This window comes from Apus apus, chromosome Z, assembly GCF_020740795.1.
Source record: "Apus apus isolate bApuApu2 chromosome Z, bApuApu2.pri.cur, whole genome shotgun sequence".
Taxonomy (NCBI): domain Eukaryota; kingdom Metazoa; phylum Chordata; class Aves; order Apodiformes; family Apodidae; genus Apus; species Apus apus.
This window is the reverse complement of record NC_067312.1, coordinates 46,969,980-46,990,138: the sequence shown is the minus strand read 5'-3', so window position 1 is coordinate 46,990,138 and position 20,159 is coordinate 46,969,980. Positions and strand designations below refer to the sequence as shown.

The following is a 20,159-nucleotide window of genomic DNA, read 5'->3' as shown; positions in this document are numbered from 1 at the left end:
CTCCCTAGCAGCTGCTGTTCATATGAATTTGTCTTCTCTGTCTATGACTTAATGGTTTAAGAAGACAAGAACCTGGTGATTTTCTTCCAGTGATTCTCAGTTCTGTATGTAGCCAAACCATGCATGATTTATTAATCTTTGTTATTGGATTAAATCTGGTCTGTGAAAAATTAATGTGTCCAGAACATTTGAATATCCGTATACATAAATGGAGAAAGAATGCCCCTCAGGATAAAGGCAGCTACCAATGAGACTCAAAAGAATAGGAGCTATGGAATCTGATCCACAATATAAATATACGTGTATGTGTGTAATCAAAGGATAAGACAAGAGTCTACTATTGATTCAGAATTTATTTGCAGAATTTAAAAAATGAGGTCACAGTTCACAAGCTGCAGCAGAGAACTGAGCCACAAGTGGATTGTGAATCATTCTTAAACAAGTTCAACCAATTTATGTATCAACAATTCCAGCACTGCCTTTGTTTTTTGTGCATCACTGGTGATTGTTGATACATAGGAAGCTCTACGAACCTCAGTGCTGCTGCTATCATCTGAGGTCTAGTAGGCATTCTTTAAATTAAAGCCTATGTTTGAAAGTTTTTGACCCCAGAGTCAATGTGAAAAAGCAGCAATTTTAAGTTTGCTTGGCATTTTACCTTCAGCCACAGGTGACTTCTACTTTTTATATATATACGTCTGTTAATATATCTTTAAAGTCCTGCAAATTACATTAATTTCTTCCCATTGAGAAACAACTAAGTATTTTGTCCTTATTTTATTCCAGTTTTCCTGTTTTAAATCTTTAAGTGTAAGAAACTGTAATTTCTTTCTTCTTCTTGTACACCATTAGTTTCTGATACATCCCAAACTACTGCATGTCCTAGCAAACAGGTTTACCTTAAAAGTCTTAACTATCCATAGCAGTAGGGGAAAAAAAGGCTATCACCACTCCTCTTTAACCTTAATCTACTCCCCATATGATTTTTTTTTTAATTATTCTTCCCATTGTGCCACTTCATGTGCCTCAACTCTGCACATGATCTATAATATATTCCCAGTATTTGGCCATGTCTAGTGTGCTAAGATCCCTATTACTTTTCTCTCTTTTTCCCTGTCACCAGATTCCCTTAGCAGTCTACCAGTCCTCATTTTGAGTCTAAAAGGCCCATATAACTCCCATCCACCACTCTCCAGCTCCCTCCCTTCACTTCTTTTTGGATGGCTACAGTACTAATATACTAGAGATTACAGCAGAATACAAGCACCTCCTCCCTGAAATTATATTATATTGACCACTCATCCTTTCCTGCTTTTTAACCCAGTAAAATTCAAATCCATGAAGACAATGATATTATTAAACTAATCTGAAATAACAATTATAATAGCCTTACAGGAAAATTTCTTATGCTACGTGTACAAAATGTTTGAAACATCAGCACTGATATTGCCTGTGAACACAGAAAAATAGCTTTACTCTGTTCTTTGTCACCCAAGAAAGCAAGATGAGCTTTGTGTAACTTGAACACCCAGTGCTGCCCCCTTGCAAGTGCACTGTTGTTTCTATGCATTTTTGCACATCAGGTTGACTAAGCTGTGTGAGTAGGTACACTTTAGATTCAGACACTTAACCTTGAAAATGTTGAAAAACTTTGTAGTAAACATACTTTTTTTCCCCCTTTCTGCTCTTCCTCATCACATGGGAATACTGTTTTTCTACAGACTGCACGTTTGTGCCCACTTTTAATAGCTGATGGGTTCTGAAAAGAAGGTGCGAATTTTTCAAGTGGTAAATTAATCCAAATAGATTCAAATTTCAGTGGACCAGAGAGAACAAATGACATTAAATGTGATTTTCAAAATCGTCACTAAAGACTTCTCTTTTCACAAGATGCAGAATCTACACACAAGTGGGAAAAAATAGCTATGTAGCACTGAGGCAGCAAGAGTGAGGCTGCAGACAAGGGCCAGGAGAGTCTGGACTTAAGTAAGGTGAATTAAGAGCTCTGCAGACTTTGTCTATTTGCATCACTCAGACAACTAAGGTCCTGCATCCCCTTTAATCTCCTGGGAGACTAACTCAATAGTTAAGAACTACTTCATCAAGATCAACCTAGCACTAGCAAGACAAACCAAATGGCACATAGAACTTTGTGACCATTTTCCTTCTGAAAATCATGTCACTGACTTAGAAGACTAAGTAAGGATTTGTATCCTAACATTGCCACCATTTTATTTTAAAATATTTGAAAATGCTTCCTGATTTTACATACCAAAGCAACATGAACAGTGAATTCCACACCAATGCCAACAGAAGCAATCAGGATAACCACAGGCACTGCACTCAGCTTTATTCCAATTAGACCCATCATGCCAAACAGCTCCACAGTCATCAGAGCCAGCACCACCACCTGATGATTGAACACAGCTGTTAGTAACTTACATTCATGGTGACTATAAAACATACTTCTCAAATCCATCCTATATTCCCAAAGACAAGATGCTTTTCCTTGTGTCATTGTGCTCAATGGCAATGACTTTCTTAGGAGACAGCTTAAATTATACTCCTAAGAACCAGTTAACAGATAAAACATCAGTTCTTTGTTGGTCAAATATAAGTGAGGATGACTTTTGAGTAGGTTTGAAGCCCAGAAGAAAGCGAATGCCATAATCAGCTGGTAAGTCTCAGGTTACAGAGGGGCTCTGAGCTTCTAAGATACTTGCAGGGATTGACATGGACAAAGTAAACACTTAAAATTTAAGAGAAAGCTTTTATTTTTCTTTCATCTACATTGTAAAAAAAAAAAAAAAAAAGAGGAAAAGGGAGGAGAGGAAATATGTTGAATCAACTTAAAAATTTGCTGAAGCCAAGCAGACAAAAAAGATAGACTTGCTTATAAAAGTAATGGTGGACTCTGAAAATAAATGCCTTTTCAAAGGGAAAAAAGTATGCACTACAATAAATTATTTTATAAGCTAATGAATCAAGAGTAATAACATAATTGCTTGATTAAGTGCTGTGAATAATATTATAGACTAAACATTTACCTTTTAACATACCTGTCGCATAAACGTATATTACAAAAACTAGTCACTGTTCTACACTTTTCTACTTCTGGCATTTTATAATAAACCATATGATGGTTTATGGAATTTAAACATAGGAACATCATAATTCAATTTAACTTGAATGTTTACTGAGAAGCTTATGGTGCCTAGCAGAAAGCATGAAGGAGTATTCTCTTCAGTTTATAATTTTATGGCACCTTCTCCACAATAGCTCAGTTATGCTCTTTCCAGTGTGTACCAAAAAACTTGCTTCAGTTTTTTCAGGAAGACTGCATTCAGAAATCAGTGGCAAAATTAATGGCCAAGCTAGTCACAAGCAACTGCCTTGAAAAATAAGTATGTCTGATAAAAGGGGACAAGGAATAAATAATCAGAAATAACTTTAATATTTAATAAAGCTCTTAATTTTCCTGTGTTTATTTCTCATGTCAGTGTGCATCTGAGCAAGGGCAAAAGTTTATGCACATTTCTAAGAAACATTTAAAGTTACAAAAAAGGTGGCTAAAGGATTAAGGTTATTAAGGTTTGTACCTTTAGCGTGAACCCTACCCCCTCAAGTTGAATAAATATATAATGAATGATGCAATATACATACTCCACCAAAGGCCCAGACATAAACAAAACCTTCCCGACTACAGCAAGAGCTATGCTGAAAGGAATTTGACTTCAACAAAGACCCTTATAATAAACTTACAATGATCCCAGCCGTCCAGGGGTTTAGGAGGAAGAGGGCACACACCAGAAACGTGCAAGCCAAAACCACACTAATGGATAAGAGGAGCCAGTGGCGAAGCCCAATGTATTGCTCCCAAAAGAGAAATGGGTAACCGTTAGGGTAGCTGGCAATCCCCAGGCTGGTGTAGTTGCTACAGATAGCTCTCACTTTCTCAATAGCCTCCACAAAGTCAGAAGTTTCACGCAATCCATTGAGGTAGAAAGGAAACTGAGCGTATTCTATAGGCTCAGCTGCTGGAACTAGGAAAAGGATAGCAGCGTTACAATGTGTGTTTGGAAAGAAGAAGATATACAGAGAGCATGATTAACAAAACACTGTGTTCTCCACAGCAAAATTCCTAAAGGTGCTGAATTTAAATTTTACTTATTTAGAACAACTGATAAGATTAATAACTCCCCAATAAACTGAAAGCTGGAGCAGTACAGATTATTACATTTTATCATGCAATGCAATGGGATGAACACAGACTACATCAAGTTCCCAAACCATTCTATATAATTTAACAGATATATTCCAACACATGTATTTAATCCTCAGCGTTACAGTGGTTTTTACTGAATACCTGGCCAAAAAGCCCTAACTGCAATATAAAATAGAAGATCACATAAGCTTAAACATTTTATCTGAATGCTCTTCTTTTATGCAAGTGTAGTTCCAGTTCCTTTGAAATCAAAACGCATTTTTCTGAGAGTAGTTGGGGTCCACTGACACAAAACCAGAGAAAAATTGTACTTGATCAGGTGGTTAGTTTTTAAGACTTCTATTGAATACTTTGAAAGTCAGATTCAGAAATAAAAATTTCTGAATTATACAAATGACTGGGGAAAAAATTTAATATAAAAGTAATGGTTGACTAAGGAAATACATCACTTTTTACCTTTCATAATTTGACAATCCATAATTCTGTTTCAGCGTAATGCTAAGTCTACTGCGTTATAAGAAAAAAAAAAAGAAGCTTCCACAACAAGCATTTTGTTACTGACACTGTGTGTTCCAGACCCTGCAGGGTCATACAGTTGACATGCTGAACATGATTTGCCTTATTATAATTTCAACTACAAATTTTCATTAAGACAAGACTTGGTTGACTGCCACAAACCTCTAGGGTTCAGATACACTGAAGCACGTCTAGCTGGTTACCCAATCACATTTTCAACCACACCAGTCCGCTCCTGCATGCTCTCTTCCCCTCCACTCTCGTGTCCAACTAGCAATATTCCCAATAAACTGAAAGCTGAAGCAAAGCAGCATCAACTGGCATTGGTGCTCAGGAAAATAGTGAATGGCATGGAATGGAACTGCTCCCCTACCTATGTAGCTCTTGTACTGCATCAGTGTCAATAGCTTAGCATATGACCTAACTTGATAAAAATCCCTTAGGTATTAAGAACTGAGGATAAGCATGATATAATCTCAGTGGTGAAATTTCAGAATAACACAGGCAGGAATTTAATGCAATCTCCAGGTTTCTCACACAGTCACACAGTCAGAACTAAGGATGACACTAAAAAGCAATGCTTACTGCTAAGTATTTAGAGCTTTAACCTGTTACAAAACTCATTTTTCAACATGGCAAAACCCTGCATTGGTGCCACATTTCCAATGGTGCATGGGTCTCCTAAAACAAGAGTAACACAATGTATCATCCTCTTTACGCTTATGAGCCTTGTGCATCAACCAACTACAGAGTTGCTGGTTCTTGAAGGAAGGAGTGAGGACACTTACTGTAAGACATTACAATGAAATTATACTTACTTCTCAGCCTTGTTTCTGGCATGTAGTCTGCTTTGTCATGGACCCACTCAGGGCGGTGAGGCCGGATGTTGGCTTGTGAGGCAGCATAGGCCACAGGGTCATTGCTAACCCAGGCTGTCAGGTAGATGTAGAAAGCATTTGGGTTAATGATTCCATCCACATCGACCAGACGCTGTTTAGTCAACTGCAAAATAGAAAAAATGAGAAGCCTTTCAGAATGAGTTTTGTTTTCAGGGCTCTTGCTGTAAAGCTTTCAACAAATGGCCTGGAGATGCAACACACATATAGGAGGGGAATAGTAAAAGAGTATGATTCTTCATTTGAAATGACTTATCAGTAAACCCTCATTTGACAATTAAAAAAACCCTAAAAAACTACAGCGACAGTAGAAAGTGGTTATTTTTAAATTAGTACTCATATAATATTTACAATAACCACTAAATTGGCAGACAGTTCCAGAATAGGCTGAACCAATTAAATCCAAATTCTGAAAGCCTGCAGCCAAGAGTGAAAAACAACCAAATTGGAGAAACATATGTAAAGACAGGGGAAGAAAACCTGGCAAGAGTCCCTATACACGTCTGTGTGCAGTTAACCTCCGTTGTTAACACTGAAGGAAATGCCACCCAGTAAATGGAGGAGAGCTATAAAAATAAAACAACATCTGTATAAATTTTGCTAACACTTGCCTCCTCTGACCTATGTATTCAGAAAATGCCCAGCGTTAAAAAAGCAGGAGTGCCCTGTGTTATTTGGGTCACTGTGGGCAAAATGCATCCATGGGGTAAACAGCAGTGGTAAGCTTCTAGGGTCCTGTAGCGAAATCCTGCACAGCTAGAGCTCTGACAGAGGACTCTGGGGGTGAAAAGTATTACTGGGGTTTTTTGTTTTGTTTATTTAAAATTCTGGCTCAGCTCCAGTCTCAGGTCTTTTTAATGAAATGAAAACAGTGACAGCAGTTTAAAAAAAAAAAAAAAAAAGAAAAAGAAAAGCTGGATTCCAAGGATCTGGATTCAATTAGTCCACAGGATATGCAACAACTGTATGTCTTCAAGCTGTCTCTGGAACGGCACAGTACAGCACTCAGCCCCTCTGGGTGCACCACACTTTTCTCCCTCCCAGGCACAGGAAATTATATCAGCAGCTGCAGTCCAATCGCATTTGTTCCACAGTGTACCTGGTACATCCTGCTAAATAATATCTCACTGAAGGCTTTTTCTTCAACCCTGTTTCTTTGCTTAATTCATAGCTGAAGCTTCATTCAGACCTGACAGCACATTGCATGTTGCTATACAGCAGTGTGTTTTACACACGACAGTAGCTTTGAACAATGTACTCTGTAAATCTGTCACCTTTAACACTAAGGAAAATAACAAAAGACAATAAGCAGACCTGCCAAGAAGCTCATTAGAAAGACTGTTTTTCTGCCTGAAAGCACAGTGAGTCAATGATGACTCTAGGAGAAGAGAAGTTAGGTTACTGCAGAACTTCTTAAAGGTTTGATATCTAATTCTAGTGTAGGGAGTCAAACCTAACGTGTTTCCACCTACCAATGACCTACAAATGCAAGTCATATGCTGTAATAATTTTGCAAAAGAAACTCAGATATATTTTATTTAGGCAGCTCAAATAAGTGCCATTCTTAGTTGTACATCACTGTAGCTGTATTTAGTGATGATGATACAAGAATGTGATACAGCATGCAACGCTTTCAGTCCCCTTCCACTGTAATTCATCAACATATTTTTTTTAAATATTATGTTTTGCATAAATTGGTAGGAACTTAGCAAATAACTGCAAATGCTGGATTAAAAGCCAGAGCTGAAAGCTGAGAAAAGGTCAATCCTATAAGGCAATCTGATTCCAATCAGAAACAATGCCACTTAGGGCAAAAAGACTAATGTTAGCCCTGTCTGGCACAGGACCAGATTCCATTTACCTATGGATGTAGCAAAGCATTTTTAACAATAATTTCAGTAGAAACTGAGTGTGTCTGACACAGGAACAGCACTGAACATGCACCAGCCAGTATCAACAGCAGGCATTCCCAATATTAATTCTGAACACTTTGCACACAGGCTGGACTGCAGCTAACAACTAGCTCCAGCAAAGTAAGGCAGTAAGGCCAGGCAGTAAGGTGTAACCCAGGCATTCAATGAATCAAGATGAATAAAGACACCACAATATGCTCCTTGCATCTCCTCTCACTCCTGATGAGTTGTGTATTCCTTTATAAACCACTATGGCCTCTGATACAGTACCTGGCTGATGTCAATAGGCTTTGCTCGGTTGCCTGTTTGTACCAAGAGTTTGTAAGCCAAAACAGCATCATCGGATCCATTTTTGTAATTGTTGTAAGTGATCTTCCCATTTTCCCAGTCGCTGTCAAATGCCTCCTGAAGTCCTGAGGAGTTAAGGGAAGCAAGGAGAAGACAGAACAAGAAGATAAGCAATCAGTCTTAGAAAAAAATTTCAGTATGAAGAAAGAATAATGACTCTTTTTTCATAATTGAATCAGGAAGAAGATTATCCACATGCTGCCTCCTAAATCTGGGGCTCCTTTTTCCCTGTCAGTGTGTGGAAAGGCAGAAGTACCAGCTGCATGCCCAGTATTTTGCCCAAAGAAAAGTAGGGGAAGCAAAACAGTGCAACAGAGAAGCATCAAGAGTCTTCCCATGTGTCGCAGACCAGCAAAGCTTAGCAAGCAAACGGCAGATACAATGTGTACTGGTGTAAACCAGTTTCCTCTCAAGGCAAAGAGATCTTGGATGGGATTAGGACCCTCTGGTCCTGTATCCTTCTCAGAGCCTTTGAAAGCAACCTAGCACTCTGCTTGAGAGGTATATGGCAAAGAGTTAAGATTGTCTAGAATAAAAAGTGGTTTTCCTTGTGAACCACAATTTCAGACTAATGACACCCAAAACTCCATAGGCATATTTTAATTTATCACATCTTTCATAGACACCCTCCTCAAAACAAAGCTGAAGTATTGCCCTGACCTGGATGGTGCCAGAAAAGGGCTGAGTTCAGCCCTGATCCAACTTAATCACCCAACATGGACTTAAAACCAGAGGAGGCATTTCAGTCCATTACGTAGAAAGGAAACACTCTCCATACTTGCTCTCTGCCTCACCCAAACCCTAGCTGAGCACACTAAGCTACAGAAGAGGACACACACCACTGTCTTTAACTGTTTTGGGCTACTGCAGAGCATTGAGGCAATAGCTTCTATGATATAATCAGAAATTCCACTACAAGGGGGAAAAAGCCACACGTAGACTTTCAACTTCAAACAGCAACTCAGCTGCTCCTTGAGCACAGCATGAGTGAACATGATTTTGTCAATTTGTTCCATCTGTTCAACTTGTGCAGCTAATACAAGTCGTGAGATCTGCTGCCAGCACATGTAAAGATCACAGCCAACACCTATTCACTCTCAACTGTTATTTTCCTCCTTGCCACCCTTCAAGGGGGAGGGAATATTTCACAGCACAAATTTGGCTCAGATTTAGCACAGGAAGCCACAGGCCAGTACAAGGAGGCTCTGTGCAAGCAGATGACAAACCGCATGTCCAGGGAAGGGAAGGAAAAAGCCGGGGGAGTGGAGGTGGAGGAAATCACTGACCCACCTTGCAGCTGTGCTGAGGAACTGTAATGAAAACCATAATTACAGATCGGATAGGTTAGCTGCAGCTGTAAAGAGATAAGAGCGTTGGAAGAGAAAACACACTGGGCCCACACTGCATCTGGGCCAGAGTACCCACTCCATTTACAAACTCATCCCTCCTGCCTTAGAAAACTGCCTCCCTTGTCCTAGCAAACCATACCCACTCAAGAAGCCAACAGGGTGAGAACAAAGAGATCAAATAAGCTTGCCAGATCTTCACACCGGCCCTCCAGCACCTGTCCAGGAGGAAGACAAACTGGTCTCAGAATTTCTGGCACCACCAAAGGACATTGAGACCCACTCTAAAACCGCATTGTTTGCTGGTGCCCTTGGAGAAGAGAAAAAATTCCTTAGGACAGGCAAAAATACTAATGTACCCCTCTTGTGCCAAATTCAGGTCCACATCAGTCTCTCTGAAAGTCGCCAGGTGACAGCATTTGCACTATTGTACACATCACACTAAAGATTATGTTGAGAGATTAAGAGGAGGCTGTTGAAAAGGCATGTGGGAAAGAAGGAGACCACCAAAGGCAGTGAAAAAATGTAAAACAGTAAAAAAAGGCTCCATTCAGCAGGAGGAGCATACACATGGCTATGACAGAAAGCATGTGGGGGCAGAGCTTTGAGACTAACAGGCCACCCCTGTCATGGGGCTTCAGAGACGCAAAATAACAAATGTAACAAAGTGACATTACCACTTTGTGGTTGCAAGGTGCATCAAAAAAGGGCATGTACATTTAACGTGACTTCAGTGACCAAAAACTCAGCTCTCTTGCATCTCCCCCCATCCCCGGTTCTCACAAGTTTGGTCACTCCTCAAACCTTGCTCCCTTTTGTATGTTTATTCCTCAGCTGGCTTAGCCACTTTGCATTCTGGGTTATTTTATTACCAGCCTTGCCAAAACTGAAAATCTTCAGAAAGAATACCAAAAAACCACTATTGGGTGTGCTTAATATCTAAAGAATTTATAAATTTCCATAATTAAATTTGAAATTAATAGCAGAATTGCTGCTTTCAAAACATATAGTACTTCTGTTATAAATCTGTTATAAAGACGTTTTATCTTTTATAAATGGGATTAATGAAAAGTTTCTGGGCACAAAGATACAAGTAACTTGTTGACCTTTGTCTGCCAAAAAGTTAGAAAAAATTGAGGGACTTTAAAAATCTTATGTATAGGGTTTTCTATATCAGCAGTCACTTTTGCTTAATGCTTCATATGAAAGTGAAATCCTTCAAAATTATGTGGGATGCAGAAATGGGGATGAGGAAAGAATCCCTACTAACTCATGTGAACAGATGGCACCATGAAACACCAGATAAGATTACCCTTTGCAAAAACAAGCCTAATTACAAGCTATCAGGGAATTCAAGCTTGCTGATTTAGGTTCAGTCACTTAGAAAAATAATGTTAACATTTCCAGTTTAAACGAACTATTAGTGTTAACTCTTCTTCTGTTGAGTTTTCAGTAACAGAAAATATGTTAACATGATTTGATACTGGAAAGCAAAATACAAGGGAAGCTCTGAAAAAAGGAGGGCATGTGGCTGAAGGCACTCCAGTAAACGAGGAGAAATCTACAGCTAAGACCAAGGATGATTTCTTGATAAAAAGTGCTTTTCTTCACATGCTGTTGGTTCCCTCATTCTGCCTGACAAATGTGTACGTGTCAGAAGACCATCTTGAGCCATTAATGTCTAACACTGAATTCCCAGTCAAAGTGTCAGGAATTAGCCATGAAGTTCAAGGTTGCCCCTACTTGGACTATGCTGCTCCTCCAGCATGAAGAAATGTACCAGTTGAATTGTTCCCACCTTACAGAGGGTTCTCCCTGGATCCTGTCTAAAACTATACCTTTTTCATAAATTCCATTTTCACCTTCCCTCCTGTTTACTTGCTCAGCATCAGACCCAGTTGGTAATGATCAAGTATTATTCTGTCTACTAGTGTCAGCACCTTGAGATAATTCCCTAACTACGACGAGTCTGGCCGCTTTTATTGTAACAGTGTAGTTCCCTCCTGATACATCAATGCTTTGTACCATTTACAAACATAACTTATTTTTATCAATACATCTCAATATCCTCCCTCTCTACAGCTTTGTGAATGCAGTATCACACCCTGTGAAGAATGCCCTGTGTCTTTACAAAAGAGCTGGTTTGTATTAATTGTGCCCTTCCTGGGGGAGGTGGGGAGGAATGGTAAAGACAGAGACCTAAATGCTATTTTAGGTAGTCATAATGATTGATTCTAAAGCTGTGAGTGATCAGCAGGCCAAGCAATGCACCTTCTCTCACAGGGCTGGTACATCCCCTTGAACCACCACAAGTCAGGGCGTAGTGGAGTCTCCCTGACAGTTCCAGTATATGATTTCAGCTCCATGCGCCCTGTCATTATATCCAGGCTACCAGGAACACTCACAGCTCCTCTAGTGGAAGAAAAGCAGAGAAGGAGGAATAAGAGGCGGGCTAAATGTGACCTGGAAAGGGAAATGTAACCTCGGGCAATACAAGAATAGAAACACCCCTAAGAAAAGAGCAAGTCTGGAAATGTCGCAAGTGAGCACGGCCATACGGCACAGAGAAGGAGCTGTGCAAGCTCTTGCCAAAGGGTCAGGGCTACACAAACTGTCCTTAGCACAAAGAGGACAGGGATGCATCTTAAATGGAAGAGGTTCAGGAAAGCACATAGTGGGCCTGAGAGAGGGGCAATGGAAATGCAAGTTCCCCTGGAAGCAACACCACATGGGTTAGCGTCCAGCATTTCATTCTGAGAAGCTCACAGGGGTACTGACCCAAGAGCACACCTCTTCCTGATTTTATGGCTGGCAGACTCTGCTGAGAGGTTCAGCACCAATATGTGAGAATCCTGAACATGATCTCAGATTTCGCTCTCTCACAGGTTTGGGGGTAGAGGGAAGGTGGAAGTGGGGACACCAGGCAATAAATTTTTTCCTACTGCTTTGGAAAAACAACAAAAATGCCCACCAAAAAACCAAACCAAACCAAAACAAAACAAACACAACCAAAAAAAAACCAGCAGAGGTACAAGGTAGTTTGGAAAAGCATGTATAAAGACGCTTGCTTAGAAATCCAGGACACATTTTAAGGTTCCAGTCCAGGAAAACACCTAAGCTATTCTGAATGTTCTTCCTGCCAGTAATACCTTCCCTTGCACCTCAATATGCTTATGTGAGCAAAATATTTAAATAAAACTTCCAGTAACTAGACTGTAATGAATGGAATCAATATATTTTAAAAACATCAAAAAACCCCAAGCTGTATCTGAAATACTGCTTTGCATGATTAATCAGTGTATTACACTTGAAGGAAACCTCATTATTTTGCATTTGCTTTCCTAATACTGCCCAACATTCCCTTTATTCAGAAGGAATAAAATACCCCAATTACTGGCAGTTACCTACATGTTCTCTAAGAATCTCTGGCTGCACTGGTCATCTGTAAACAGTTGAGGTTAAAATTCACAGTGTCACTAGGTCAGCAGAATTTATTTTTCTGTTGGCAAAAGCTCCCTGAAGATTCTGCCAACAGATAAGACAGACAGGGCAGAAATACTCCTATGAAACTTGATGAGATGTAACAGTACTATTTGTTTTAAATATAAAATAGTTATTTGTTTCAACATGTGCAATTATAATCTTTTTAATAAGCTGACTTCACTATAATTATCATCTTAGCACCTGAAAGGCCATTCCTTCTCTTGCCATTCCCCCCCCATTACAATTCAGCACAGAAAAAGAAACACCACAGAAAAAGTGAGGATACTTGACTGAAAATCTAGAATGTAGGTACCAAATCAAATACATAGGCCACACTGAATGCTATTTGTGCCAGCTAGTCCCAGCTGAAGCCAACAGGATCATTCAAGTGCTGGAAGATAAGCCTGTGCCAAAATACATCGCTGGATGGGGACTTTTCATTTACTGTTCTCAAAACACTCAGCAAACATTCATTTTCCAAAGACAGTGGGCCATATTTGACCATTAATTACTAAGCAGAACTCCTCACTAGCTGCTTAGAAATTAATTACATGAGATGGCCTCTCAGGGATATAATCTCTTAAAGCTTCAAAGCTGTCTTATTGGTGAGTAGATCACAAAGAATTTAAGTGACCTGTTGGAGAAATGAGTCAATGCATGAGTTTGGATCAGCACCAGGACATTCTCCTTCCTGCTTGCATTCTCTTCCTGTCTGACTATATTCAAGGAGGGGAGCATTTCTCATGTGAACACGGGGTTGGCTACTATGGTATAATTAAGAAAAGTCCATGGAGCTCTTTCTTACCTTGCAGCCAGTCTCGAAAGTAGTGCAACCACATTTTGGGAAGCTGTCTATCCTCTTCCAACAAAACATATGTCACATTGCTGAAACTTCTGTGAAGTTCATAAAGTAAGTGCTGAACATTTGGATAGTCTGCTTTCTGTGTCACAATATACATGTTGTAGAATGAAAAGTACTTGAACTGTGCGGCAATAAAGTCATATTCCCGAGTTTCCCGTGGCACAATGTCTGTGAGATCTAGTCCATCTCTCACAAGCGTAGTTCCATAAAGGCTGAGCCCAAGTAAACCCAGAAAAAGAAAAATAACCACTATCTGTAAAAAAAACATGGAAATGCATTTGGGTTTAGGTTTCTAAAGAAGCTAACAATTCACAAGGACACACTACAAAGCCAACTTGAGAATTACTACCCATCAGTCTACTTTAAAGCTTTTGTTTCTTTTTTCATACACATATATACTACAATGCTAAGCTAATTGGTGCTTTATTGAAGGGGCTCTGAATCACGGATGAGAATTGTACATCATAATAAAGATTAAAAGTGGCTTTAGTTTCACAAGCTTGTTACTGAAAGTCATTAAAACCCTTCACTCGTAACTTATATTTTAAAACTATGCTTTTGCATCACTCACAAGATAAAATTTTAAAGTAGGAAACTGTAAAATTATTGAGAATTGTTGTTCTAAAATAATTATATTTATTCCTTATATTTGTTAACACCACCAGGATAATTTTATTACTGAGCAAGGCAGAAGTCCATTTTTTAAAAACAGGTAAGTAGTTCCCCGATTACCTTAGCTTTTGGTTTGAGGAGAAATGGAGCATAATGCTTTTCTGCAAAAGATGAGAGTGTCCACTTTGTACAGGGTGGCTCAAGGCAATGCATATTGGAGTCTGAGAACTGGGAAAGCAAATCCCTCGTCGAGCTTGTGCTTTCTCGGCTCTGGCAGTTAAGATTATCTTGCGTCACTGTCACTGGCTGCACAGATATTTCTGAGTGAGGCTCTGCTGTGGTGTAGTACACTTGCGTATGAGGATCATATTCTGTGCGCAACTGCACTGTGGACTGCATGGTAATCTGAGTTTCATGTGCAAAACTGTGACTGCTGTATGGGGGTGGAGGACTGTAGCAAGTATTGTCGTTTTCTGTGTATGCTTGAGGCTCAATCTGAATCACTCGAGTGACACATGGACTGTAAGGGAAGAGAAAAACATCTGTTCGCATTTAAATAGAACTTTATGTTAATCAAAGTAGATAGATCTGCTTCCATCTGAAGACTGCTTCTACTACTATTAGATGGTTTATATTAATTAAGTGTAGTGCTTTGATATGAATTTTATTCTTCACCTTTAGGACACTTTTTCTCAAACATGGTTGAAAGGTTAGGCCTCTAAGAATATGTGCACATTTCTCATGCTCAGGAAAGAACAAACCAGCATCTGTCTGAAGACACTGACTTGACTTCTACCCACACCACTCCATTAATTACATACGCTAATAAGGTCAAGACAAATGTAGTTGCACAACGTCTGAATGCACAATGTATTTGTGTTTGTATCTATGTGTCTGTGCTGAGAATTAAGCTATTTAGATAAAAATGTAAACACATGACATACTTGAGTTATTCTGTTTAGAACTATTAAAGTAATGGTTAAATAATAATTGGGCCTTCTGGATAAGATCTCAGACTTTAGGGAGGCAGTTTGAAACCACTTGCCATACACTGACCGAATGTTTTAAAAATTAAATAAACATAGGCAAGGATAAATTCCTAGGAAGGATGGGCAATATCACAAAATTACAGAAGTAATTGAAGTATTCCCTTTATTTTAGTCTACACATGACCCTAACAGATACCTAGTTTATTAAAAAAAAAAAAAAAAAAAAAAGTTATCAGATACAAACCTCTTCCTGTGATTGAAAAATTACAAATGGATGACAGAAAATAGTATCAGGTTTTTCCCTAAGTGGACAAATCCTACAAAAACATAAGGAATTCATAATGTTGCCTACCTAAACAAAGCAAGTTCTCATTAACTGCATTTCTTCATATATGTGTGTTGGTTTGGGTCTGGCATAGTTTCAGTAGCAGGGGAGAGGCCCCAGGGTGTCCCTGTAAGAAGCTACTAAAAGCTCCCAGGCCCAGGTGGCCGAGGCCAGAGCCATGAGAGTGACAACAGACCGTGTCTCTGCCATTAACATATGAAAGAACTGATGAAAGACCAGGGAGAGCAAGGAAGAAGAGCTGAGCTGGAGAGCTGAGAGGGGTGCCGGGGTGCAGATCCTGAGGTTGGAGAGCAAGAAGGGGAAGGAGGTGCCCGAGCTGAAGTTCCCTTAACCCATGGCAAGATGGCAGGCTATCCCCCCGTACCCCATGGGGGAACGTGGTGGAACATCCCCTGAGGGCACCAGGAGGGGCCAGTGTGGACCTGCAGCCCATGGACTTGGATCTGCAGCCATGGAGGACCCCGTGCCATGGGAGGTGACTGTTCCCGAAGCAGCCTGTGACTCTGTGGGAAGCCCGTGCTGGAGCAGCTTGCTCCTGAGAGACTGCACCTCCTGGGAAGGACTCATGAAGAAGAGGTTTGTGAAGGACTCACAACCATGGGAGGGACCCTGCGGTGGAGCAGGGGAAGACCGTGCTGACTCTGACTGACTCTGAGCCCCCATCCCCTGTCCCCCTGTGCCGCTGCGGGAAGGAGGGAGAGAAACCAGGAACAAAGTAATTTGGGCCCGGGAAGAAGGGAGGGGTGGGGTAACACACATGCAAGCCCTGCTCTGTGTGTTGCCTGTGTCGTGGGTGTGTTTGATTAGTGCGAAACTGAAGTATTAGTTTTCCCCAACTTGATTCTGTTTTGCCTGTAACTGTAATCGCTCAGTGAACCCTCCTTGTCCTTTGTTTTGACCCATGAGCTTCTAGCTGGCCTTTGTCCTCCCCACAATGTGAGTGGGGGGAGGGCAGTGAGTGAGCAGCCACATGGCTGGTTCTGTTCTGTTTGGTTAGGCCCAAACCATGACAATATGTAAAGGGATCCGAATCTGATACACATTTGTTGCAGCCTTTATGTGGGGGAAAAAAAAATCGAAGGTCTGATTACCTCTATTACTATCAGGGCTCCAAAATTCAAACATATTAGGCCAGCTACTGGAACTATAACTGAACGAGAACTAGAAAGTCAAGAGTCCTGGCTTGGGATCAACTCCCTGTTCTAACCATTCCCTCAAAAACAAACTTAGGGGAGTGCTTTATCTGACATTAAAATATCAAACTATGCCAGCTGCTAGGTGGGTGTCAAAGGCTAAGATGACATAAGGCAGATTCTCCATATCCTGGTTATGACCCTCTTCATTGCAGGCTAAGGTAGAAAATATGCTTCATTTCTAAGTGGGGGCTCCACTGATCAAAGTAGAATCCTCCTAGCCCCACTTTACACTCAGAGCTAGCTGTGTATTAGGTAAGAGACTGCATATATACTATTTAGAATGGCAGCATTACCATTCTGAGTTACTATTGTAGCTCTAACAAAATTTATTAAGCATCATCCTGTAATGGTGCTGATGATAGTGCATTCATCATAGTCCTATGAAAAACTCAGCTAAGGGAAGTAATTTTACAGTTTAGACATTATGTATTTAAGTTTAAAGCTATAAAAATTAGCACATAGTGATTAACTGTAAGTAAAGATTGTCAGTATGCTGAATTATGTACAGTCTTATAAGACTAACCAGTAGTAGCACTGGATACCTTGCAGTAACCTGTAACATTCTAAAAATACTTGAAGATATTCTTAAAGCATGGATCTTTTATCTGTGTTTAAAAAGTAGCCCTCCAGGAGTCAAAATGAACATACATATAATGAAGGGAAAAATGTGTTTGTGCGACAAAGTCAGACAGACAAACTTATTCTAACTTTTCCCCTCAGATGAAAACGAAGGTAGCAAATGTTAAGTCTGTCACTAGCAATTAAAACAGAACAATAGCATACTAACCCCACTGCAATGAAGAACTCCCAGTCCTGACACAGAATGGTAGTACTGATGCATAGAATCATAGAATCATAGAATCCTAGGGGTTGGAAGGGACCTCTAAAGATCATCTAGTCCAACCCCCCTGCCAGAGCAGGGTCACCTAGAGTACATCACACAGGAAGGCGTCCAGGCGGGTTTTGAATGTCTCCAGTGAAGAAGACTCCACAACCTCTCTGGGCAGCCTGTTCCAGTGCTCTGTCACTCTCACAGTAAAAAAAAAATTTCTGATATTCACCTTAAATCTCCGATGCTCCAATTTGTATCCATTACTCCTTGTCCTATCACTGGTCATCACTGAAAAAAGCTTAACTCCATCTTCTTGACACTCACCCTTTACGTATTTGTAAACATTGATGAGGTCACCCCTCAGTCTCCCTTTCTCCAAACTAAAGAGACCCAGCTCTCTCAGCCTTTCCTCATAAGGGAGATGTTCCACTCCCTTAATCATCTTTGTGGCTCTGCGCTGGACTCTTTCCAGCAGTTCCCTGTCCTTCTTGAACTGAGGGGCCCAGAACTGGACACAATACTCCAGATGCGGCCTCACCAAGGCAGAATAGAGGGGGAGGAGAACCTCTCTTGACCTACTAACCACACCCTTTCTCATGCACCCCAGGATGCCATTGGCCTTCTTAGCCACAAGGGCCCATTGCTGGCTCATGGTCATCCTCCTGTCCACCAGGACCCCCAGGTCCCTCTCTCCCACACTGCTCTCCAGCAGCTCAGCCCCCAACCTGTACTGGTACATGACATTTTTCTTCCCCAAATGCAAAACTCTACACTTGCCCTTGTTGAACTTCATCAGGTTTTTCCCTGCCCAAGTCTCCAGCCTGTCTAGGTCTCTCTGAATGGCAGCACAGCCTTCTGGTGTGTCAGCCACTCCTCCCAGCTTGGTGTCATCAGCAAACTTGCTGAGGGTACATTCTGTACCCTCATCCAGGTCGTTGATGAAGATGTTGAACAACACCGGTCCCAGTACTGACCCCTGAGGGACTCCACTAGTCACAGGCCTCCAACTAGATTCTGCCCCATTGACTACAACTCTCTGACTTCTTCCTTTCAACCAGTTCTTGATCCACCTCACTGCCTGATCATCAAACCCATACTTGATCAACTTATCTACAAGGATGCTGTGGGAGACGGTGTCAAATGCTTTACTGAAATCAAGATAGACCACATCCACCGCTCTACCATCATCTATCCACCTAGTAATTTCCTCATAGAAGGCTGTAAGGTTAGTCAAACATGACTTACCCTTGGTAAAACCATGTTGACTGCTCTTGATGACCCCCATCTCCTTGATATGTCTAGAGATAGTGCCAAGGACAAGTTGTTCATCACCTTTCCAGGGATGGAGGTGAGGCTGACCGGTCTGTAGTTACCCGGGTCCTCCTTCTTGCCCTTCTTGTAGACTGGAATGACATTTGCTATCCTCCAGTCCTCAGGCACCTCTCCTGTTACCCATGACTTACCGAAGATGATGGAGAGTGGACTAGCAATGACCTCTGCCAGCTCCCTCAGCACCCTTGGATGCATTTCATCTGGACCCATCGATTTATGGATGTCCAGATTACGCAACTGATCCCTAACCCAATCCTCATCTACCTGGGCAAACTCCTCCTTTATCTTGACTTCTACTGGGGCTATATGAAACTGGGGCTCATGGGGAAAGCCTGCAGGAGTAAAGACAGAGGCAAAGAAGGCATTCAGCACCTCTGCCTTCTTTATATCGTCTGTCACCAGGGCACCCGCCTCATTCAACAGTGGGCCTATATTGCCTCTGGTATTAGTTTTGTCGGCTATGTATTTGAAAAAGCCCTTTCTATTGTCCTTAACCCGACTTGCAAGGTTAAGTTCCAAGGAGGCCTTAGCTTTAGCATGACCACAAAAAGTATGTACCTCTTACATCAATCTATTACATATTCTTACCTTGTAAAACAACAGAATATATCCAGTCTCCTGTCTTCCCGACGATAAAGGTCCATGCTCAGGATAGCGGGAAAAATCAGCAGAACCATAGCAAAGTTGAATACCACCACAACTGCTGCCTAGAGATCAATCACAGGAGAAGCAATGTCGTTACTCATCCTCATGTATGCCTTACAAAGCAGAGAACCTCCTTTCAAATCTCATCTGTTCACCAATTTATCATGTCAGTCCATCGGATGCTTTCAAGCTTTTCCATGAGGAAACTTGGAGATACCTTGTTACATTCCCATTTCATGATGGCAGGCCTGTTGTAGTTAATTAATTTATTAAAATAACAATTTCACACTATTTTAACACATCCGTGCCTGGAGATGGGATGATTTTTAAGTGGAAAAACAAATCATACTTTTGCATTGGATTCTGCTATATTTAGAGTCTCACAGTAAAGAAAGATGGAAGCAAAAGCAAACCTGGAGCTAGAACTAAAGTTCTCACATTTAAGGGATCTGAAGTAATTTAAGGAACACAGTAACATTAAAGTACATTATTAAATCAGAAATTAAATAAAGGTTTAAGTTTATTTTAACTAAACTGTTCTGTTTAGTAAAATATTATGCACTTGATGCACTAACTTAAGGCTAGCCAAAAATAACATTTTGTGTGTATCAGCGACTA

General features: G+C 40.7%; 1 protein-coding gene across 3 annotated transcripts in view; it reads right to left on the bottom strand.

Moving 5' to 3' along the window:
* The window catches only part of PTCH1 (patched 1), a 71,423-nt gene that overhangs the window by 11,696 nt on the left and 39,568 nt on the right, over positions 1 to 20,159 (bottom strand). For all 3 annotated transcript variants that reach the window (XM_051642938.1, XM_051642940.1, XM_051642941.1), the window contains 7 exons: positions 19,485 to 19,603; positions 14,322 to 14,721; positions 13,533 to 13,842; positions 7,821 to 7,963; positions 5,560 to 5,743; positions 3,763 to 4,043; positions 2,273 to 2,410 (listed from right to left, as the gene is read on the bottom strand). In XM_051642938.1, the coding sequence (XP_051498898.1) occupies positions 2,273 to 2,410; positions 3,763 to 4,043; positions 5,560 to 5,743; positions 7,821 to 7,963; positions 13,533 to 13,842; positions 14,322 to 14,721; positions 19,485 to 19,603 (1,575 nt within the window). The remainder of the gene's footprint in view (positions 1 to 2,272; positions 2,411 to 3,762; positions 4,044 to 5,559; positions 5,744 to 7,820; positions 7,964 to 13,532; positions 13,843 to 14,321; positions 14,722 to 19,484; positions 19,604 to 20,159) is intronic.